The 24789-nt window shown below is 43.6% G+C and overlaps 1 protein-coding gene across 3 annotated transcripts in view; it reads right to left on the bottom strand.

Moving 5' to 3' along the window:
• Window positions 1–24789, bottom strand: part of KYNU (kynureninase) — a 112466-nt gene that overhangs the window by 77017 nt on the left and 10660 nt on the right. The window contains exons 1-4 of one of the 3 annotated variants that reach the window (XM_019554203.1): window positions 23322–23408; window positions 22826–22886; window positions 12598–12787; window positions 1558–1678 (exon numbers count right to left, since the gene is read on the bottom strand). In XM_019554203.1, the coding sequence (XP_019409748.1) occupies window positions 1558–1678; window positions 12598–12766 (290 nt within the window). In that variant the 5' untranslated portion in view covers window positions 12767–12787; window positions 22826–22886; window positions 23322–23408. Of the gene's footprint in view, window positions 1–1557; window positions 1679–12597; window positions 12788–22279; window positions 22629–22825; window positions 22887–23321; window positions 23409–24789 lie in introns of those variants that run through there. The other 2 variants (XM_019554202.1, XM_019554204.1) reach the window with 2 other exon arrangements.

Raw genomic sequence — 24789 nt, 5'->3', positions numbered from 1 at the left:
GACAAGTAATTGGCTACTAGAGACAGAACCATTGAATAGAAAAGGACAACTTCAGAACTGTTGTCTTTAGGAACCTCCTCCAGCTCCTCTATCTTTCTTGCTCTAAGTACTTCCATTTTCTCTCTTTTTCTCCTATCCATTTTAAAATTCACATGGTTCTATCAGTAAAGCCCCTTAGTGCTAGTAATTCTCCAGATGTTCCTATGCCAGATCTGTGCTGGAAGTACTCATACTACTCCCACTTTTACAAAAACAGATTCATGTCAGGAAATGGAGCTACGGATAGCTCATACTAAGTGTCAGAGGGAGGTCCTCTGTGAGTCTTCAGGTGTTGGCGTTAGTACAACCGCATACCTAGCAAATGCAGTAGCTGCTGTCATGTTACTTATGGTTGAATTGCAAATTTAATCATTTTCTAATAAATTCCTTTTGTAAAGTGTGTATGGTGATGTTTGTGAAGTCCCTTATGTTGCAAATTCATCATCTCTTCTTAAGCTAAGTCTATACTTCAGTGGTTGTTTCAATCCAGGGCTGTCACACTTCGAAGCAGCCAGGGACCACGTGCCCCAAGGGCTGCACCAATTGAGTGATCACACAGCAAGGGGCAGTACTGGGGTGCAAGGGTCCCCCCAGGCTGCATGCCCCATGTAGGCAGGTGGACACATGCACACATGGACAGGTGATATCCAGTGCAGAAGCCTGCCTTACCTTCAGCAGGCTTCCCTGTGGCATGGTACTTCATGAGTGCTCCAGGATGCTGGCTCCCCAGCACTGAGGCTGTGCTGTACCATGCTGCCACACCCCTTGGGGCAGAGACAAATAGCATGCAGCAGGAGCCAGGGAAGGGATGGGGAGCCCCAAGACCCTGGATGCTGCTGCTGCAGCTGGAACAACACGAGCGGGGTATCCAGGTGGGAGCCCATAGGCCGCAAGCAACTGGAAACTGCCAGTTAGACAGTCCTGTTTTAATCCATACTTTAGTTTTTGCTCAGACTATGCCAGGCAGAGAAGACTGCTAGGCATGAATCAAGAGCATCTAAGAACTGCCAATATTGGCAGTTCCGTTCGCTGGGTTCCACTTAAAGGTGGAAGTGACTGGTTTAAGCTCACCTGGAATGAATCACAAGTAGTTAAAATACTAATAAGAAAATCATGGGAACTGAAATCAAATCCTGTATACTGGAAAGCAGCAGTGACTAAATAAGTATGTGCTCTCTGAATATAAACCCACTCAGAACTTTCACTGGGATAATTCAGCTCTTCCGGCTTAAGAACTCCCAGATGAGCCAAATAGGAGCAACCCTACTGGTAAGCCAATAAGAGCTGAGCTAGGATTATCTCAGCTGGAAGTTTCTCTTTGCCTATGTTATAAATCATGTTTTAAAGAAGATGTAAATATTGCTAGGAAGATGCTAAATATGCATTACTTTTCTCTTGGGCTTGGTTTTAATGTTACATTCTTCTATGAAAACAGCTCCACGCTAGTTCCCAAGGTAAAATAAAGAACTGCCTTGGTATGAGAGTGGTTAATGTTTTACATGCAATGGAATTACTCACGTTCTAGCCCACATGTCCAGTTCTTCATCCAGGTAAGTTTTAACTTTTTTTGGCTGGAGCCCAAGAGAATTCCCAGAAAAGTATATGCAGTCTTCATTTTCATTCACTAAAGTTGGGTCAGCTGGGGAAGAAAAAAAAAGGAGTTCACTTTCAATTACATCATTGCTCAGGCAGCTGTATCATTTCCTTCTACCCAGCCAGGGTAAAATCAATTGACAGGGATTCCCCTTCCACTTCGTAACCAAAACGGAGACAAAAATGGGTGAGTAATACGTGGAAAGCTCACCTCCCCAAAGAGGCCACCTTGCTGAAGCTTTGAGGAATCAGGACACTAGAAATCAGCATACCTACAGGCTGGGGAACTCCATTCCTGTCAGCACAGAGGCAGAAAAGGATCTTGGAGTCATTACTGATTCCAAGGTGAACATGGGCCACCAATGTGAGGACGCAGTCAAGAAGGCTAACCGCATCTTGTCATGCACTCATTGATGCATGACGAGCAGGTCCAAAGAAGTGACCCTCCCCCTCTATGCAACATTGGTCAGGCTGCAGCTGGAGTACTGTGTCCAGTTCTGGGCGCCGCACTTCAGGAGGGATGTGGACAGCATGGAGAGGGTCCAGAGGAGGGCCACTCACATGAACAGGGGCAGGCCCTATGAGGAGAGGCTACGGGACCTGAATCTGTTCAGCCTCCACAAGAAAAGGCTGAGAGGGGATCTGGTGGCCGTCTATAAACTGGACAAAGGGGATCAGCAGGCAATGGGAGAGTCCCTGTTCCCCTGAGCACTACTGGGGTAACAAGGAATAATGGCCATAAGTTGGCTGAGAGTAGATTCCGACTAGACATCAGGAGGCACTACTTCACTGTCAGGGCGGCTAGGATCTGGAACCAACTTCCAAGGGAAGTGGTGCTGGCTCCTACCCTGTGGGTCTTCAAAAGAAGGCTAGACAGTCACCTAGCCAGGGTCATTTGACCCCAGCACTCTTTCCTGCCCATAGCAGGGGATCAGACTTGATGATCTGCTCAGGTCCCTTCCGATCCTACCAACTATGAAAATATGAAAAATTTGTAAATAAGTGGAGGCAATGACCATTTCCAGTCTGTACCCAAGTCTGTATATATATGTCTGGAGTTCATTTTTGTTTAAGCAAATTAAATCCTAACATCTGTTCTGCAGCCACAGGCATTGGTTTTGCTGAGCACACCGCAAACAGTAAGGCCAGAAAATGTGTTTCCTTTTCACTCTGCTCTCACCCTCAAACAGTTAACACACATCTGCCCTTCATGCTATGGAACCATAAGGTATGCTTGATCCAGAAACATGTTTTAAAAAAGGAAGATTAGGGAAGCCTATATCGTTTACATAAATTCTCTTAACAAGATCAAACAACTATTTAGAAACTTAGCCAATCAATATAACATTTTAAAAAGAGACTTGAAACTTCTATTGTCAGCACATATCATGGGCTGGGCCTAATGTCATCGTTTGTGAGGAGGAAGAGATCTATGTTGCCAAATTCTTTCAGTGTTCAGGAGAAAAGCAAGTTACAGGAAATTTATAAATAACAGCTCAAGTGAATTTCTGAACAACCTAATTGCCCTGTTTCATCATCTATCAATCTACATGCTACACTGTACTGTACTCCTCATGACAGACTCTAAGTGACAAGTGATGGTGACCAAACATTTTGCATTCATGTGACAGGGATACACATACAACCACTATTTTCCCCTCATTTTTTGCTTCACAGGTGCTAGGGGAAAGCTCAGATAAATGTGTTAAAAATACAGCCTTGAAATAAACAGAAAATTTACTTTATTTTGCGGTAATTTCAGTTTGGGATTGTAGAAAAATAGATTAAATGACTGAAAAAAACATTTTGTGCTAGGTTTAGCAATACTTATTGAACTCAACCAGAAGTTCATTTGTCAGAAGTAAAGACAGCTTGGCTAATTTCTTAATTAAAGCTTAAAAAGCTTTTAAAAACCGTAAATCAGAGAGCAATTTCAATCTAATCTATTTTAGGGACACTCTGCCGTTTCTTTTCTGTATTCTTTTTAACATGAACAAAAAACAGGAAGGTGTAAATATTATTCATGCTTCTAAATTGGTTCTATTAACAATTCTTTTGTTATCCAGGAAGATAATAATAGAGTCTCACTGAGGAATGAAAAAAGGTCTTTTATTCAGAATTCAGAGTGGTAAATCTCACTAGTACTCTTTAAATTCCAATCAAGCATTAAAACAGGTAATGAATTAAAAGCTAAATTGCTCCTCTGCACTGCAGTCCTCTCTCCAGACATAAATGGCCGTTGGCTATTGATGCAGAAAGCTGGCCCTGCCACTTTCCCGCAGTACATTGTTCTACCAGTGCATGTGTTACCTTGTGACTGTTGTGCTAGCATGCTGTAAGTCCCACTTTGGGCCTGCTCTGTTTATTATTTGTCCCTAATATTTTTAATGCCACACCTTACTGTTGCTACTGCCCAAACGATGCTTGTTTTTCACTCATTTTACACCTTTTCTAACCAGCATATTGTCAAATCATAATGTTGTTACAGTTGCTGTTTTTCCCCTTTCATTCACAGATCTCTTTCTTCTTAATTATGTTACACTACCACTTAATTCTCCAGCTACAACTCTTCTGCAGCCTCATTTCCCCACACTGTTGGCCCCTCTTCTATTATTCCTTGGTTTACAGAGGTAGGCGGCATCCTGTATTGAAGTGTTTCAAACTATTAAGAAATAAGCAAGGCTGAGAGAATGTTGATAAGCATTGGAGCACAACAGTGGCAAAAAGACAGCAGCAATTAAACCATGTGCCCTTACACATGCTGCATATAAAACAACATGCATAGGATAAGAGAGATGATTTCTATGAAAGATTAATTCTATATGATATAGTAAGTGGCTTCCACACCTACTTGAATGCTGCCAATAGGTCACATTTAACAATATATATCCTTTGGCACACCTTAGCATATCGTTTGCTTTGCATATAATTTAGAGGTATATTTCTAATGAATTAAGACCACCTTTAATCTGAGAACAAGAACAAGTGATCTTTCAATGACAGTCAGTTTATATGAAGGAGAAAGATATAATTTTATGATTAGCTAAAGAGGACATACTGGTTACTCTGTGTTATATAGTTATGTTCCTTCTTATAGGATGAAGGCTAAAACAATCACAAAAAATCAGGAAGGTTATCACTCCCTTACCATGATTTTGTTTAAGAAAATATAGTTCAGCAGTTTCAGCCTGGGGCACCTTACTGTTACAAAGACATATAACTAATAATGTTTCTATTTCCTTGCAGAATAACAAAACAATAAGCGTTATTCAAATAGCAGATTTAGAGTCCAACTCTCATACAACATCCAGCCATCCCTCCTAAAGAAAAGTGTAGTGGAGACTTTTTAATGGCAACTCAAAGAAATGCTTGGAAATCTAAACAGTCACCTAACTTTTCCACTGTCATCTTTCTCTCTGAGGTCTACTGAGTCTCATCCCCCTTCCTTGTCACATGTCCAGAATGATGTGCCAGGGAATTAGTCTGCAAGCAGGTTTTCACTTGATTTATATAGTGACTAAATAATGCCAGCAGCTCTTATAATTTACATTTAGATAAAGTTAAAACTATCATTATGATAGTCAACGTTTTATAGTACATAATATTATACCCATCTCCCTCCGGCAAAGCTATGTTAAAACCTCATTGTAGTGTTTTATGTAAATATGTATGATATACTTGATGTCTAATCTCTGTTATGGCATTTGTCTTAAAAAGCAAGTTATCTAGGATCCACTCGCATATAAAGATAAACGTCATGAGAGATCAGTCATTATGGTATATACACACAATATAAGTATTTTTCACCCCCACTGCTCTTCAGAAGTGAAGCTGTTTTTGATGACAGCTTTTTATATTTTTCCACTTAAGAAAGAGAAAGTCAGGAAAGGTGAGAACAATGGGTTCTGAACACTGTTAAGACTTTCACTGCTTTGTAGGTCATTGTCCCTGCAATAAAAAGTCACAGTGTCCTCTGAGGCTTAGATAGCATGGTGACTGTAGATCAAAAGTGTATGGAGAGAAAGATAAACAGAAATATTACAAATGTAATATTCTATTTACATTGCTGTATACACATGTGTGTGCAGAGAGCGACTCTCTTGAATTTCAAGTTACTGAGAGAGTAAGCTTAGGTGTGCTCTAGAGGTTTTTGAGACAGATGGATACAGCCACGCAGTCATCAAAATTTTTTTACTTCATTTCATAGGCAATGCATTGGGAGGGGGGGACACAGAGGGGTACATGCCCCCGTCGCAGAGCAGGTGCTCTGCTCCTATAAAGAGGGGAGGTGTGTAGCAGGGTACTGAGATGCCTGCTACTTAGGAAGCAGTAAGTAAGGAGCCCAGCTGTGGTTTGCCAGGGCAACCAGTAGAAGTCAGCTGACAGGAAGGGGCAGGGCCTGGCCCCTATATAATTCCCAGGCTGAGGCCAGGCAGGGCTGCTAGCCCTGCTAGGCTGCTAGCAGCCATAGAGGAAGGAGCTCTGCCGGACTGTCCAAAGAGGAGAGGCTAGACCGCAGGTATAGTGGCGAGACTGGGGGAAGGATAGAGCACCCCGATATGGCAGGGCTAATATTATAGCCAAGTGGCTCAAATTTATGTTGTAGCCAAGAGGCTTGAGTTTCTGTTTGCTGTTTAACACCGGAGGACTGGGTGAGGCTATTAGGGGTTGGAGGAGGTCTCACTGGGGACCCACAGTAGCGCGGGGACCCTGGCACCAGAGGGGGCACAGCATTTGGGGTGTGGAGAATTGGAGGCCAGGTAAGGCCATGGCCGCCTGAGCCCTACAAGAGATTCAAGACCCCAAGGAGGAGATTTGGGGGCCAGGCATGGCTACAGCCACCTGAGCCCCAAGGCCGTGAAAGCCCCAGAGCAAAGGGAGCATTGAGAAGCCCTAGAGTACAAGGGGGCAGTGAGAGAAGCCCCAAAGCAAGGGGGTAGCCAGACATGGCTGTGGAAAGCCAGAGCGCCTGTGGGGCACCGTTGCGAGAGACTAGGCTGAGGAAAGCCAGAGCGCCTGTGGGGGCGTGATTGCAAGACAAGGGCCATGGCCACAAATGTACAGAGAACTAGAAACGTTTGATGTCCATACTCTGATCTGTTTTGCTTCAAGAAGCCAGACTATAAAGCAAAATATACTTTCTAAAAACTTATACAAGAAACATAATGTCACCAGGGAGCATTACTATTTGCAACCCTTTGGTTAAAAAACAACCCCAACTATGTACCATACTTCTCAGTGTATAAGTCAAGGTTTGAAGCCAAAATATTTACTTTAAATTTCCACCTTGACTTGTACACCATATGAATACTTTTGAACCACACCCCAGTGCTGCCCCAGAACTGGCCCCAGTCCTGGTCCTGGCCAAAGCCTGGCCCAGCCCCAACCCAACCCAACCCAACCTTCTTCCCCTACTATGAGATGGCATCCCTGTTGCTGGAAGCCATGGCACCTGGGACTGGTCCCAATGTGGCCTGAGGACCTTGCCAGCACCATGGAGATGCCACTCAGCCAGGCGCCAAGCCCGGCCCCACCCCCTGTGAGCGACGCTGCCTGGGTCATTCCAACTGAGTGCCGAGCCCATCCCCATCCCCTGCAAGCAGTGCCGTGGTATGTGTCCTCCCCATTGGAAGCCTGGCTTGCAGTAAGGGAATGCAGGGACCATTATAAGTTGACCCCATATTTCTGATCCACAGAGTTAGATTGACATATACACTTGATTTATGAAAATCCTAACTTTTTGGATCAGAAAAAATGAGGTCAACTTATACTCCACGTCGACTTGTACACTGTGAAATATGGTAATTATACAGGAGCTACAACGTTCCGGCTATACTTGCTTCATGGAGGAAACAAAGTAATCAACTAAAAAATGAAGCAGAGAAGAAAGCAAGTATTTGACTGCATCCCCTCAAATTGACAAAAAATCCCTCTGCACAAACTCCATTTTACAGTAGATAGGCCAAAAACTACTACTCTATGAAGTCAGGTTTTTAGACTAAGATATATGCTTAGTTTTGCTCAAAACTATGTGAATGGCAAAACTCTCACTGACTTGAATGACAGGAGGGATCAGCAACAATGTGAAGATGGAGAACTACCTCTGACTATGACTTGATGCTCTGGGGCCTATCAGAGGAATTATAGAGCACAGCTTTGCGGGGACTCTAAGTGGCAACAGACTCAGAGCATGAAGATAGAGATGCTTTCATAAGTTTGCCCAGAAGTTCAAGGAATTCTCTGACTTATAATTATGGCTCTTTATCAAATATATTATGCCACATAATAGTATAATATATGATGTGTGGTAAGTACTGTTCTCTGCAGAAAAATATATGGTGGAGTAAATGGTAGAGTGCTTATGGGAAAGTTTTGTTTCCCTTTTGCTCAAACATAGAAAAGACAAGGATCTCTTGACATTTTTTATCTGAAACAAACACTTTGAATAAGGCTATGGTGCCATACAGAGCCAGAAATTATCAGCCTTTAATGTTTTCTTGGATTATTGACTGTTTCCTAGTCACCAGAAACAGCAATACTCACTAAACAAATCTACTATCTAAAAGAAATATCATAACATTGCTTTAAATTACAGATTGAGTTGGACTTGTGGACATTTTGTGGACACTCTGTAGAATCTATTTAACCTATTAGGCATATTTAGGCCTACCAAAGTAGGTTTCTATTTCCTCCTACTCCAGTTCCTGATAAACTGTTAATGCAAAACATTGATGGGTTTTCAGGACTTGAACAGGGTGGAATACAATTCCACTTAGGCACATAAATCCATTTAGATGCCCAATAAGTAGAATAGGATCTGGCCCTTTGTGGTTAGTTTCACTCATGAGACAACCTACAATAGTTGGGCTTGGTAACCCAGCAATAGACTGCAGTGTGCCAAAAAGATGATGACTTTGGTCTCATTCATACAACACTGATTCCAACATAGTCGATATATTATACAACCCCCTGGAGCCTGGTTCTGATATTAGCTTTGTAACATCAGAAGTACTGAACTACGGTGACAACCACTACTATATAGGATCACTCATGATCAAGAATGGCTCAAGCAAGAGGTAAAATGACTGAATTATGAATGCAGTCAATTTTGTTATATGAGAAACAAGCCTCCTAGTTGAACAACATAACACAGATGTCAAAACATATATAAACAAAAAAATATTTAAAAATATATGTGGCAGGCTTGCTAGGCTTCGCCCGGCTCTTAAAAAACCGCAAATGAGATAGGTGGAGCAAAACCCATCAATCAGAGATGGGTAGGGGAGGACCCAGGAGGCATTCTGGGACCCATTCCTTTCAGAGGGACTGCAAGGGCCCTGGGAATGGAGCAATTCCCAAGGATGGGGAGCAGTATTCAGAGCAGCATGGCCCTGGGCATACACAAGGTGGCCCAGGCCTGCAACTCCCCTGGAAAGGGATTGAACCACTGAGACATGTGAATGAGTCACACTACTCCCCTAATGCCTGGAACTGAGACCTCCCTGGGAGAAACATTAGCCAGGCCAGGGCAGCTTATGGACAACCCCCACATGGCACCTTGGGACACGGGATTTCCACCGGGGAGTGACACTCTGGGAGAGGTAGCCTCACTAGGGAAGGACACGAGGAAGGGACCCTCTGAAGGAGGGGGACCCCTAGAGAACTCCATGCTTCATAATTTGGAGTTTTATTGATTGTTTGAAATGCGCGTGTACCTTTGGAGTGCTTATTAACTATACACCTTGTATTTTAGAGTGTCATTTATTATTATACTTGCCTGTTCATATCGGTTGGATCATTTATGCTTACCTGCTTGTATATGGTTATGTATATAGTTATATATATTTGTAACCTGCAAATATTCACCTCAGGTCTTATATATTCAATTTGTGCCTGGTTAAGACGTTGTTTTCTGTTCCTCATCTATTGAGACACGATAGGTGCAGGCAGCATGGGTGCCCTGCTGGCTTTCCCCTTCCATTAGTAGAAGGGGGCACTCATTGGGGACACCCAGGTTACTTATATGAAATAGTGCACCTTATAGCTAACATTTATAAGACTCTTCCTTTGAAAGGCTTTCCCCAGAAAAGTACCATAACTATATTCAGATATTCTACACCAAAATATATTGTATATTATAAATAGAGAGAGATTAACTCCATCCTACTCACGCGAGTATAACCTCCTTTAAGCCCCACAGTTCACCCAGTCTACTCTTGTTTAAATTATAAGCTCTTGAGGGCAGGGGCTGTTGTATTCTGTTGTGCACCACATTTCTGGCATCAAATAAAAGGCTTCCTTCTATGCATCTGTCAGTATAAAACTGTTGTTTATGTCTAGTCAGTTGGGTAGTTTCACTGGATTATCTGCCAGCCTTTCTTGTTTTAAGAGAAGGCCTCCTATTCAATGAATACTGAAGTTGATGGTTCTATTGTAACTATGTTCAAATGTCATATATTTTTAAACCAGTTTTCAAAGTCAGATCTTTATTATGATGACCTGATTCATACTGAGTTTAAATTTATTTGATAAATAGTTCAGAGACTTAAATAAAGCTATTTGCATTTGCAACCATGAAAAAGAGCATCAATTTTGCTCTATATATTATAGCTAAATTGCAATGGATGTTTAAAAAAAATGAAATATTTATTTTTATCTGTACTTTAACTGCACTCTGCTTTGAATGTCACCTGGGGACCAGCAATGTTTGTCAAACTTCTTTCCTTTTTGTGGAGAGGCGAAGAAAAATGAAAAAACAAATACAGGAAACCCGTGCTATTCATGAACTTCGGGTTCGTGGATTCAAATATTCATGGGGGAGGGCAGAGATTGGAGGCAGGTGGAGAGTGAGCACTGGGCATGTGGAGGGAGGCAGCGGTGGCATCTTACCCCCTAGAGGTAGCTGCGGCAGCACTTAGAGGGAAGGGGTCAGTCCCCAGGCACTGCGGGGGAGCCCCAGGGACAGGGAGGGAGGCAGTGGCAGCAGCATCTTTTCCAATGCAGCTGCTGGAGGCAGCTGAAGTGGCACTCAGTGCACCCATGGTAGTGTTTGGGCAGAAGAGGTTGGTCCCCAGGCGCTGCATGGGAGCAGTGGGGCCTGATGGAGAGCCCCGTCAATCTGATGGGGAGCTTCGTCAGCATTCACAGATTTCACCATTCGCAGTGATCTCCGGAATGTATCCCTCGTGAACGGCGAGGGTCTCTTGTATTGCCCTTCAGGTATTGTTTTAAATATGAATCTTTCCTATGTTTGCTTTTTGTAAAAATCTCTCATCATGGGTACTGATGAGATTTACTGAAACAGGAAATATAACTAAATATGGATAAAAGTGACTTTTACATTTATAATTGGAAGTTTTTCATAAGAAAACCTCATTCTGAGCATTATATTTATCCAGTCAGGGAAAAAAATATTTTGTAACTTTATGCATTCAAAGCTATAAATTCCTACTATTCAATAGTTACTCATAAACAGAGGTCAAGAATTAATAACAGGAATTTAGTGAAACATTTGAATGGCTATATTTGATAAAATGTATCTATCTGCAGATTTATTTCAGGAACAAAAACATAGGAAAACATCTGGCTCTACCTTATGGAGGGTGGGGCCACACTAATCATATGCAACAGGCTGAAAGAGGGGCTAACAAAAGGATGGATTCTGGGTGAAATGTTTGGGGCCCTGTTTGGGGATGTCTGCCAGACACCTAAGGCTGATGAAGAAACAGGAATCACAGGAAATGGGAAAGAAAGGCATAGCTCAGTAATGGGAGTGAAAAGGAAACCAAAGTGTATTCAATGTAGCAGATCACCATGACTTGAAAAGAACTGGCACTGAGGGGAACTAAGCGCAGTGGTCACTACCATATATTTTATTCAGATCACTTGCACTATCCTTTGAGACACAACCACAATGGTGACAGGGGGACTATCATGAGCACCAAGGTGGTCTTCCTACTGGCTAGGGAAAACCACAGACTAAACCTTGGACGTAGCAGGGTACCCTGACTGAAGCAATGCATAGTTAGTATCCCGCTTTTACTTCCAGTTGGAAGATCTTGACTATTTGCCAACTTTATGGAAATGGGAGACTCCTCCATAGCTTGCTCCTGCGGCCATATGGGTGAGAGCAAGTGAAACTTGGGGGCATCTGACCCCCAGGTCTCTGGGCTTTGGCCTGCACATAGGATGCCTACCAGAAGATTTGGAAGCATTTGAAGCCCCAGATGGGGTGGAGGATGCTTGCTGGTAGCAGAGCTACATACAGTTCTTGAATGACTCACAGATTTGGAATTGATTTGGCTGATTTGACTTGGGACAAAAAAATGTTCCTTAAAAAATGAAACAAAACAAACCAAAAAACAAACAAAAAACCCCCTAATGCATTGCAGCATTCACAAGCCACCTGCTACCTAGAGGAATGTAGAAAAAACATTTAAAGTTGTGTCTACATCCAAATTGCTGAATCTCTCCAAATCAATTTGGAGGGTTCCAATTCGATTCGGAGAGATTAAAGGTCCTCTGATTCGATTCGGATTCGGAGATTCAGCCACCAAATTGGGCCGAATCTCCACAGAATGAAATCAGGGACTGAAGCTTCACACAGCCCTAATAGTTGGTTTCTATCACTTAACACATACTGCTTAGAGTTCTTAGACACATTGCATTTTCAATTCATTAAAAAGAAATGCTTCTGCCTACAATTTTCAATTAGTCTTTATATTATTCAAAGCACCTGACAGTATAAGCACCATGTATATACTGTATCTTCATATTTTATTCAAGACAGGAATGAGAGCATGAAGGATTTGGTGCTAGAATAAGTTGATGGATTGATTTTGCAACACCAGGGAGATACTAAGCTCAGATATGACTGCTATTGCTCCATTATCTAATAAGTGTCAAAGATTTATGATAAACATATGCAAAAGATGCTAAATCCCCCAATATAATTGAGATTCTTACTTGGAGGCAGATCATTGACTTTTGGAATATAAAACCATTCGCGAAGGTGTTTTAGTTCATCTTCTTCATCTAAGTGAAAAGCAAGTTTCTTATCTGCTGGGCTGCATCCTAGCTGTAAGGCAGCCTGTTCTAAAATGGTCGCTGGTAACGCAGGAGGAAACGGATCCATTTTCAGGTCATTCAATTTCACCTTAAAATGCAAAATACAGTTAAAGTTCTACAATATACATATTCACTAGTGGCTGATAAGAATTCACTAAAGCTACTTCCATCAAGATTAAAGCCATTTTTGAGCCCATGCTTTAAGAAGTGAAATATGTGAATAGAATGGGATAACTAAATACATCCATTCAAGCATTTATGAGGCAACATGTTGCAATAGTCCCCAAAGGCATTTTCCTGGATACAGTGCTGTTTTCTCTTTACGTGATAACAGCAATGTTTAAAGTTCAACCACCCCACAGATAGCAGCAACACCTTCTAGTGTCATTCACAATTTCAGGATCAGAAAACCAGGGGCTTATTACTTTTATTAGATATTATTATTTAGTAGCTATTAATTATTACTATTTATTAGATATAAAGTGCATAAGCTACACTCAAAATTTTCTAGTCAAGTGGAAGCCAATCTCTTTGGTAGGTGTGCCAAAAAATTACATCTGCACGCTCTCCAAGTGCCATTGGGATCCCCTTCCCCTGCTTAACCTGCTGCTTTGCTTTCTGCTTCAGCCGTGTGCTGCATGCCTGATCTACTGCTTTGCTTTCTGCTTCCTTCCCTATCTGACACTGTGTTTCCTGTCTCCTCCCTGATCTGCCACATGCCACACAGAAGCTGCCTGTGCCACTGGTGGCACCTGTGCTGCACCCTCTTTTAGCCTGTGCAACATCTGACCTTTCAGGCTCTTCACTTACCCAAAATGGGTGTGGAGGGCAAGGGCAGGATTTAGTAATGGGAGAAAAAGGCAGTATTAAATAGGCAGTTCTCTAGAACAGGGTCTTGGAATGATATTTCATTTTGAACAGATCAAAAAGCAATTTTTATTTAACACTGTAGTCCATTTAGGGGGTGAGGCAGCAGAAATGGAAGGAAGCACAGAACAAGTAGTGAACGTGCCAGTTGTATTTTCCAAAATACATCTAAAACTACAACTATAATGTTTGCAAACACAATTTTCAAGTGGTTAGTCTTGTGCAAAAAAACCCAACAGAGCAGATCTATAAAGATATTATATGTACCCAGACAGACCAACAGAAACTCATCTAGGAAGCCAGACAAGATGTTAGAACATACTATGCGGACATCAAACACTGAAAGAGTATTTAGGGAAAGTGCCTTTTTTCTTTCCTTTCCATTTGACAAAGTACAACAAATAGACTAGTCATTCTCCATTCTTGGAACAGTTTTACTGGGTGTCAGAAACTTCCCACCAACATGCACACAAAGCTGTTAAGGGAACAGTAAGGGATTTTAAGGTTAATAATTATCTTATCATTAATTGTTTCTTTAAATATCTTAAGTCTTTGGGATTCTTAAGGGGCCCTGATACCTGGGTCAGAAATCCAACTTGACAAGATAGTCTAATTTAAAAACATCTAAGAGCTACATTATTAACCGAACGTATTGCACATAACTGAAGTAACTAAACTACAGATTAAAATCAAATGAGTTAACTATCCTCATATGAACACTTTACAAATAATTTAGCCCATAAATCCCTAAACAAACACATCATCAGTGTCAATTAATTTAAATTTACATATATTCTAGCCAAATAGCTAGGACAGAGAGGTCTGAATCACTGCCTCTTTCTAATGTGCAATCATTTAGTTTATGATCACAATGCTACTTGTGGGTGCCTTGCCAGACGTCATTTATTACACAGCTGAAATTCTTCCTCTCCTAAGCAATGCAGCATTACTTAAGCCCTTGCCATAACTCAGACTTGCAAATTAAATTTTAACATAGCAGGTTTCAAATGATTAAAGGTCCTGCTCTCAGAACCCACATGAAGACAGTAGTTTTCTATAGATGCTTCACTACCCATTACCCATCCTCACAACCCCATCCCCTCTAACCCAGCAGACATCTCTTAGCTGGTAAAAAAAAAAAAAGAACAAAGAAAAAAGTACTTCAGATGTTTGTGGATTTTCTCTTTCTTTCTAAGGGGGTGTTTATAACAGCTGGGAAAAGCTTTTAGTGAGACTAGTGGCTCAGCTTAGATGAATGAATTTGCAGACCTTCTGGCTGGCTGACTAGGCTCTGTCTGCTTGTCTATGCTTGCCTAGTTGAGCTACATGTTGCTGGGCTCTTTGCCCCACAAACTCTTTACGCCTTGAAAGGCCAGCTGTGGAAAGGAGGCTTAAGCCTTCTGACCAGGCATTAAGGAATTGCAGAGTTAGAGATATCACCTTTGAGGGATCTTTTATAGCAGAGGTTCCCAAACAGCGGGCCACAGCCCGGTACCAGGACACAAAGGTCTGGTTGCTGGGCTGCCGGCAATCATGAGCAGTGTTAAAGCTGGGTGGCAGAGCAGCTCCTTGTCCTGGTCCTGCTGCCATGGCTGTGCCCAGGGAGGCGCTACCTATGCAGCAAGTACCAGGGCCTATGCCGGGCCAGGCAGGACCCCCTCCCAGCCCCACCCATGGCTGGGAGCAGGGTGATGCAGGTGGGGAAATGCCCAGGGTGAAGGCTGGGGAGGTGGTTCTTCTGCTTGCTCCTAGGGAAGGCAGCAGAGTCCCTTCTTCCCGGGCAGCCCCAGCTGGGTCCCGCCTGGGCCATCGCCTGCACATGCCCCTCCCCTGCAGGGTCCCCCACTGCTTGTGGCTGCAGTGCCCCAGCCCGACCTGATCCTCACGACACCCCCATGTGAAAATTAAATTCAAGCATGTACATTTAAATTTAAATAAGTAAATTAAATGTAAATATGTCCACAGTACAAAAAAGGTTGGGAACCACTGTTTTATAGGTTCTAACCTCACACATTCATCCTCCTAGCAATTTCACCTGATAGTCATTGATTCATCACTGTTGTTTCTCCTTCAAGATAGCTGATACCTTGCCCTAGGTGCACATAAACTCATGAGCAGGGATCCAGGTTTTCCATTTCCCATGGAAAAATACCATGATTTTCCCTTTTAACTGAGAAAACCATGGATTTCTCATTTTAATGGAGAAAGATGTGGATTTTCCACTTTTGCAAAGAGCAATCTGGATGCTGCCTGCCAAGGGCTGGGAGGAGCGGAAGGAGAGCAGTCAGGTAGGGGGCATGGTTGCAAGGCAGCCTAGAGAGCAGCTCCTACAGGTAAGTCCAGTGGGAGAGGGGATTGAGGTCCCCATAGTGAGGGAATCGGGGAGGGCAGGGCTGGGGCTGCTGCCCAGCCCAGGGGCTTTGGGCCCAGGGCCTGGGACCATATGCGGCCACAGAGGTAGAAACTACCCACAAAAATAATCTACGTTTGTTGGAATATCACATTAAAATGTGGACTGTCTTTGTAACTGGTTTATATTGAACCTTAAACTGAATGTGTGATGTGTCCCAAATCTGGGGCTTCTCCATGTTGCATCCCAATGCTCACATGGTATGCCAGGGTGCAGATTTTTTAAATGGGGCATAAAATTCCTCAGATCCTAATCATGCCTTTATTTTAATGTCTGCTTCAGATCTGTCCCCTAAACACTAAGCTACAGAGTTATGCTATCTCAGCATGAATCTTAAATTCTTTGTTGAAGCTGTGTCCCTGTACAGGAGAAGCAGAGATGAATGCTTCCATCCAAATCTGCCTTATAATCTAGTAGAAATTTACAGGCAGTCCTTAAAGCCTCAAAGACAGTGTCCTCGTTTGAAGATCTATGGTCCTGTCACCATCAAAATAAAACTGGAAGGCGGGTGTCAATGGACACAAAAAACAGAGCAATGACACCTGGGGTGCTTGTACACCTGGCAGGGGTTTAGTCTCCTAAACTGAAATGGCAGGTTTTCAATTTAGGGGCTTCCATTACTGTTTTGGCTAGGGGCTTGATCTTTTTTTGGTCCCACAGAGCCTGCCCATCTCCTGTGGCTGGATATGAGCTGTCTGTGGGCTGAGCAGCCTCTGAACTGTGGGGGGGTCCCAGCCCTTCCCTCCAGGGTGACCCGGGAGGCACGTCCCAGCTTGGAAACAGAACCCTGCTGGATCCAACTCGTCCCTGAGCCCACTCGCTAGAACCCCAGCAGGTACTCCTCCTTGGTCAGGCGCAGGAAAGAGTTGGATCCAGCAAGGTGCTAGCTCCAAGCTGGGGCAGCTCCTGTCCCAACAACACCTTTCCTGGGTGATCCTAGAAGGAGCTGCCATTATGGAGGAAAGGACCCTCCCACACACACAGCTTGGAGGCTATGTGGCCCACCACCAGCTCATGCAGGTTCCACTGGGGGGAAAAATAAAGCAGCAAGGGATCCAGTCCTTTTTATTTTCACAGAGACTGCCCGCATCTCCTGCAGTTGGAAGGCTAGCTGTCAGCTGACCCTGAGTGGTGGGGGACCCTTGGGGCTGCCCAGGTGGGTGCAAGCAGGCAGGTGCTGCCCCACCTTAGATGCAGCACCCAGCCTGATCCAACTGTTCCCAACCCAAAGCTGGGGCAGAATCCAGACCACTGCCTGGACAGCTTTGAGGGACATCACTACCACAGAAGGAAGGTCTGGTTGCCCCCACAGTTCAGGGGCCGATCGGCCCACCGGCATCTCTCCTCACAGCTGTGGGAGATGCTGGCAGGGTGTGCAAAATAGAAAAGAAAAGAATTGGGTCCCATGTCACTTCTTACTTCAGCCCACCTCTTCCGCAGTCGGGGGCGGGGGGATGAGGGGGGAATCTGTCAAAAGTCTGCAACATTACAAATAAAACTACATTGCAAACTAAACTACATGCGGATGTGGTTTAGTTTTCAATATAACAAGCTCATTTAAATAGTAAAAAAACCCCACATGTGTACAGCATGTGGCAAATAAACTACAAAAATGGGCAGTTTTTATCATTTGTACAAGTGTCCCTTGTATCTAAGTGGGAATGTTGATCATGGCCCTACAGCAATCTTACAGCTTTCTGGCCCACTAGTCTAGAACTTCAGTAGCTCTTTCTCTCCCACTGCACTAGTAAGTAATACCCCTGCAGGCCTCAGCCTTCACGTTCCTGCTCAGTGTTCACCTGAAGGTGTGCAAAATTTTGCTGGCTGTTTCAATTCGATGCTGTTTCGACTCATTTACAGCTTGAAACAGCCTCAAAATGAAACAAAGCCAATCAAAACACTGCAAAAGTTACAAAATGTTTTGAGTTCTGAAGCAGCAGCCAGGTGTGGGGAGGCTGGGGAGAGCCAGGGCTGCACTCTGAGCAGCTCCACAGTGCAGGCCTTGGCTCCCAGCAGCTTGCAGCCTGGTGTGGAGGGTGGGCATAGCCTGAGGGGCTGTGCTCTGCTCCCCACACTGGGCTCAGGTCCCAGCCACTTGCAGCCTGGTGGAGGGATGTGGAGCCCCACCCACTATGCTCAGTTCCCAGCCGCTTGCAGCCCCATGGAACTGAGCCTGGTCAGGGACTGGGGCTGCACTCTGCCACCTCTACTGGCTTAAATCCAGGTCCCAGGAGGGCTGTGAGGCTCTGCTGGACTCCTCCCCAGGGTGTGTGCCCCAATCTGCCTGGGATCACAGGAGGTTGCTCTTCCTCCAGTTTCCTGCTTCCCCATTACAGCCAATGGGTAAAACATCAAAACAGCATCAAACCAGCAAAACTGTTTCAACAAAATGAAACAGAATGGCACTTTCAAAACAAAACTAAATTGGAAACAAAACACTGCTCCACCGAATAATCGAAACAGAAGTTGAAGCGAAATGGCGCTCTTTCGCACAGCCCTAGCATGCAGGGCTGCTCAGCCCTGTGTTGAGCAGGAGGGGGATAGACCTGTGTGGCTGGGGGAGTAGGGGAGAAAGTGGTGGTGCAAAAATGCCAAGCTGAGAACATTGGCAATTGTCTCAAGTTGCAGCATAGGAAATTTGGGCTAGATATTAGGAAGAATTTTCTCACTAGGAAGGTGGTAAAATACTGGAACAGGTTACCCAGAAAGGTGGAAGAATCTTCATCCTTGGGGATTTTCAAAACCCAACTAGACACCAGACCCATCCAGGCACTTTCATCCAACCCACAGTGCCCACCAACAAATTGTACCCCAACCAGCCCATCCACCCAGGAGGGTGGGAGTGAGGCAACCTCATATACATCCCTCCCTCCCCAACATACCCTATTGCACCTGCTCCCATCCTTAGGGGTGGAAGGGTCTGGCCCAGCCAGCAGGCAGCTTGTGGGTGGGACTACTGCTGCTGCAGCTCTTGGGACCTACTTGGCTTCCTGGCATGCTATTCACTGCGGGCAGCAGGTAGGGAAGTGGTGGGGGTGGGGGCAGAGCTGCAGCTGGGCAGGAGTGTGGAGCTTGGGGGTAAGGGGGAGGCTGACAGCAGGGTGGAGCCTGCACCTGGGGTGACAGTGACAGTGCAGAGCTTGGTTGGGCAGAGTGTGGGTGTGAGAGAGGGTGGGGGAGTGTGAGGACATGCCCCACATTCCCCCTCAATAGTACATAGCCCCGGCAAGTGGTGGCAGGAGCAGCAGCAACAGCAGCAGGCAAGGACTCTTGTGACCAGTGCAAGTGCTGGCAGTGGTGCATGGTGGTGCATGGCTCTGGCTAGCACTGCACGTCACAACAAGGGGCACAGGCCAGCAGAGCTTCCTCTACTGCTGCACTCCCCATCATACATGCACATCCCCTGCCCTTGCACAGCATGGCAGGGAAGCCCTGGCCCCTGCTTCCCTGTGGAGTCTTGGGACCTGCATGGCAGTAGGTGGGAAAGGCAGCTGGCTCTGGCACAAGCGGCTTTCCTCTCATGCCACACAAGTGCAGTGGCTGCATGTTTGTGGTGGGGAGGGCCAATGATAGATGGCCCGGAGGGGGCTGTGCCCTTGCCACAATGTGCAGCACTGGTGAAAGCTATCCGCTGCCAGGCACAAGCAGCCTTGGCACCCCTGCCTGCTGCTGCACCATAGGGAGAGAGTGGGAGGGGGGTCTCATAACCCCCCCACATATACATAATCCCCCAACATCCCTATGCCGTCCACACCCACACCCACCACACATACACGCACACCCCCGAACCAAACCTCCCAAAACAATATAAAAGACTCAGAACTTATTTCTGAGTTCTTATGCAGTCACCTCTATATACAGTGTGCAAACACAAATCATGACAAAACTATTTTTGTAATAAAATTAAAATACGTTACAGTAGGTGTTTAACTTTTAGTGTATGATTTGGTTTTTTTCCCTGGTTCTAAGATGGCGACCCTCCCTCCCAAAAGGAGTATTTATGTGGGAAAGGGGAGGGACTTCTGGTGGCAAAGGTCAGGGGGTTAGGGTGGGACTTCTGTTCCCAAGATGGTGACCAGGGAGTAGGGCAACTGGCAAGAAGTGAGGCTGCCCATGTGGCCTTCGAAAGCTCACCAAACCTCATTAAGCAACCCTCCATGCAAAATAATTGCCCGCCCTTCCTCTACATGATTCCTCACAGGTTTTTTGGCTCTCTCTTGTTCTTTGTAAGGAACCTAGACACCATGCTCAGTGGTTAGGACTGTACTCCAGGAATCGGGCCCTGGCTGTAGATACCGAAATGTTTCATTGGTTATGCCCCAGACTACTTGGGACTCCTTCACAAGAAGATATGCAATTCTAGGTGGGGTGACATTCCAGGCAGTATTTCCTACACACCCTGTGGGCTGAGAATTGCTACACTTAGGGCACATTTACACATCACTGTATAGTGACATTGCTACAGGGCCATGCTTTAGTACTTCCTTTTGGAAGTACTAAAGCACAGCACAATAACCACCTGTACTGTGTTGTGCACATGGTTAGCTTTCACTGCTATGTCTCGATAGCGGTGCACTAAAACAGGGAGTCCACTGCTACAGCAACATAGCTGCTGATCATGTGTAGATTCATGTGATCGTTACATTGCCATAGCACACCATACAGTGATGTAGCATGCCATTATAGCAATGCAGGGCAATGTGTAGATCTGCCCTTAGGTATTCTGGGAACTACTGGCAGGGGCTTCTCTAAGTTTTGGAGCTACTGAAAACCTTATACCCTCTAATAGCCTCCAGATCCCTGTCACTACCTGTGAAGTCCGTGCTGCCTCTTGAGGCACTACAGAGGATCTCAGCATTAGACTTAATATGCACTGTTTCTGAGGAAGGACTATCTAGGTACAATAGTAATCATGCTGGATTAATGGCATCCACACTGCATATTGCCAGCTGAGCATCCTTCAGCTGACAAGCAAGTATGACTTTTTCACACTAAGGCTTGCCCTAAATCTCAGTCAAGTCAATCTATTGTGTTTAAAAGATTTTTGGATTAAGCTGTCGGTCCCTGTCATTGCTGCATTTTGCTGACCTGATCAATGACTTCCATTTATTCAGATTCTTATTTATATTACATTTTGACAGAAAATATCACATTAAATACAAAGATCTAGAAGCTAAAAATGATTAAGTGCTTGGAGGTATCTGATTTAATACAAACATTATGAAATAAGATAAAACTACTAAAATAAAAATCAATCAAAACCCTGTTGAGGAATGGAATCCCAGAGACCGAGTTCTGAGACCAGAATGATAAAACATTTTTGTCCCCTGAATAGGAATTAGGTGCAGTGGATACTACACCATGAAAATCTGGGAAGTCTTTATGACTGGCATCATAGAACATCCTAATCACTACTGAATAGAGCACTATGCAATTATTTCACACAATTCTCAGCTTTCATTTGTTATTTTATACATGTACAGAAAATAAAATCTATCCAATGTGTATGAGAATTTTACAGTATTATTTCATGCAATTATATTAACTTAAATAGAGAAAGTCCATTTAATCGCTCTCAAAATTGAAATTCAGCTTTATTAATGCCAAGTACTTTCTCTCCCCACGTGGCTCCTCTCAGGCAATATTTTCCTTTCTGAAAATGTTGACTGGTCAAAGTTTAAAGATAAATAGTTATGCCTCCTCCCATTTTAAAATTCTGTTCCAATGATTACATCTTCTCCCCCTGCTATACCTATTTGTCTTTCTAGAAACAACATTGGTGTACATCTAACAAGTAATTACATTCCCCTGATATTCAATTTCTTTGTATGTTTCTATAAAGCACAGGTGTTTCTATAGTCTCTTCTCTTCCTTTTCCCAAGGTCTGTGATCTCTTCACTCCTTTCACTACTTCCATCTTATTTCTCTCAACTACTTACAACTTCCTTTTACTGATACCCATAGACTGAACTTCCATGCATCTAGCCACTCTACTACCCTAATCTTTATTTTTCATTGCACTCCTCCACACACACACACACACACACACACACACTCTGCCTTGTCAATGCATCCCACACCACTTTACATGAGAAGAATTTTGATTAGGAAGACTCAGCAATGGCTGATGGCACTCTCGTGTTTTTGAGCAGAATAGATTCAGCCAAATTTAAGCAAGCTGGAAAACAGTCGTTATTTTTTATTTTATCACAATAAAGATCAGTCTCATCATTACACATTTTCTGTTTTAAAACACTATAAAACACAAAAAGCAGGAAATAATAATACACAAATGGCACTTACATCCATGCAGTTATTTCTGTTTTGCCCTTTATGCGTAATTTACTGACTGAAAAAATAACCCTGTGATATATTAACAAGCCATCATATCAAACTCAAAGGAAAAGGACCATTAGGCTTAATTATAAAAACTATTATCTGAATTCTTTCTAGATCCAATTTTTACTATTTTATAGCTCTATTTTCTGCCTATAATTGCATCTTCAGACCTTTATTATTAAACTGTAACACCCTCCCCAGTACTTTCCTAAAGCGCTCTAAACTAACTGCTCACAGTCCTCTCTGTCCAATACAGCGTTGCTACAGGAACATAATGAATCTTTATTTAAGGCTACATCAGTAACTTCTGAAAAGGGGTTATCGTACAAATAACATTTGTGCTGTTTTGCAAAGTCCAATAGCTATTTGCTAGGCTACCAATGGTAGTTTAACGCCCCGAACTTTGACATTTTCCAGGAATCTGTTTGGTCAGCAGTTTACATGAATTGTGCACAATACATAGACATATGCAATATAAGCATATAGTCTCAAGAGTTAAAAGACACCTACCGAAAACACCAGTAACACAGCAAGTTAGTGTGTGGGGGATGAGAAGTTACATAGCTGTGACCTTTAAGGAGAGAAGAAAAAAAAGTACAAGGGTCAGATTCTGCAATCTTTAGTCAGGTTAATTATTTTTTTATGGCAAGTACCGTTTGTAGGATCAGGGCCTTAAAATGCAGCCCATGGCAACTAGCTTTCTAAAAAGAATACAGCACACAGCATGAATATAGCATACAGAATACAGCATGTGGAAAGTTAAGTTACAGAACAGTAAGTAAAGGGAAAACTTTTGAATGCAATATTGATAACACTCTGCTACAAGAGACAACCTGCAGTAAACATACTATTGTGTAATTACATTAAGTTACGCAACACAAACTGAAATTATAATAAACTTCATTATTCAGAGTTATGAAGGCACACATTGCCTTAACATAAAAAAGATAACAGTATTAAAAGTCACTTTGCGCCATTTTTCTATCCCTTAGTAAAACCACATTACCCTGCAGCTGACAGCCACTTCTGGCAAAGAATGAGGAACTTCTTAAACAAACACTCAGACAGCATTGTCCTGAGAATCACTGCAGTCATGTGCTTTCTTAGGTAGAAACTGAAAAGCACTGTGACTAAGCACACCACCAAAAGTCACATATATACAACTTGTTCCTCTCTGACCAGTGCTAAAATTAAACTTTAACCCCTCCCCTCACTTTCTCCTGCAACTGTGTTAATGGATCATTAATGCTGGAATTGAAAGTAATGGTACTAAATTAAACTCTTTAATTAGACAAGAGAAAAGGTGAGAGGGACTTAACTGGCTCAATTCCGTAAACTTTGCTCAAAACTAGTAGTACTTATTTACTCATAGCAGCCACTCACTGGGAAGTGACTCCCACCCACTGCCACTCCCCCACCCACTGCCACTTCCCCCAGCCTGCTGCTCCCCACAGCCCTTGGCTCCCCATGCACCCCCACCTGCCACTGCTTCCTGCCACTCTCCTGTCCACCACTGCATCCCACCTGCCTGCCTGCCAGCCGCTCTGGCTCCAGCCTGCCCTGGGAAGCACCACGTGCTTCCCAGCTGCATGGGCTGATTGTGACAGTTTCCCCACCTTCCTCCATCCAGTCTTATCTGACTTTCCACTCAGACGGAGGGAGGGCAGGGAACAGTCAAAGGGTCACCAGACCAGAAGCCGCAGAGGTGGTGGGGGGAGGAGAGGGGGAAGGCTGCAGCTGGGGGCTAGGCAGAGCCAGGCAGGCCTTGCTGCTGCTGCTGATGCCTTGTCATCTTTGACAGGCAGGCACACACAGATAATAATTAATTTTCTAATTTTTTAAGTGGCTCTGTGGGCTGGATAGAATGGCCTGGTGAGCTATATATGGTCTGCCAGCAGTATTTTGCCCACCCCTGTTCTAGACTGAGCACTGAGTCCCATTGGGTAGAGTGGTTTTCTTTAATCTTTAAAACAGCCTTTGGTAACCCTATAAGACTGGGGCCCTAATATAGGCCTGTAGTGACCTAATTATAAAACTTTTCTAAAAAGGTTATATGAATATATTGTCTCAAATAGTATAAAATTAGAAGTTATAATTCCTATTCCATGATGATATCTTTGAGCTTTAATGTATCTTAAATTAAAACTATCTTTATATAGTTTTTAAGGATCTTAAAAAAACTAAAAAATCCAATTAAATTTAAAAAATCCAATTGAAACAAAAAAATCCATTTTTTTTTTATTTCTAAAAAAATCATTGATTTTTATCCACCCTGCTGCATAGTCATCATGGTCCAGGGAATATATGAAACGCTTTATGTTTTGTTTTCTTTGCTTTTTGGTGGACTTCCTGGTGATATCTATTATGGGGTAAGGGACTTAATGGTGGGAGTCTACTACAGACCTCCCAACCAGGGAGAAGAGCTTGACCAGGAATTCTTGGGTCAGCTCACAGAGGTAGTGAAGGCTAAGGAT

Source organism: Crocodylus porosus, unplaced genomic scaffold (assembly GCF_001723895.1).
Source record: "Crocodylus porosus isolate Cpor-Errol unplaced genomic scaffold, CroPor_comp1, whole genome shotgun sequence".
In the NCBI taxonomy this organism is placed as follows: Eukaryota; Metazoa; Chordata; order Crocodylia; family Crocodylidae; genus Crocodylus; species Crocodylus porosus.
This window is presented reverse-complemented; position numbering and strand designations above follow the sequence as displayed.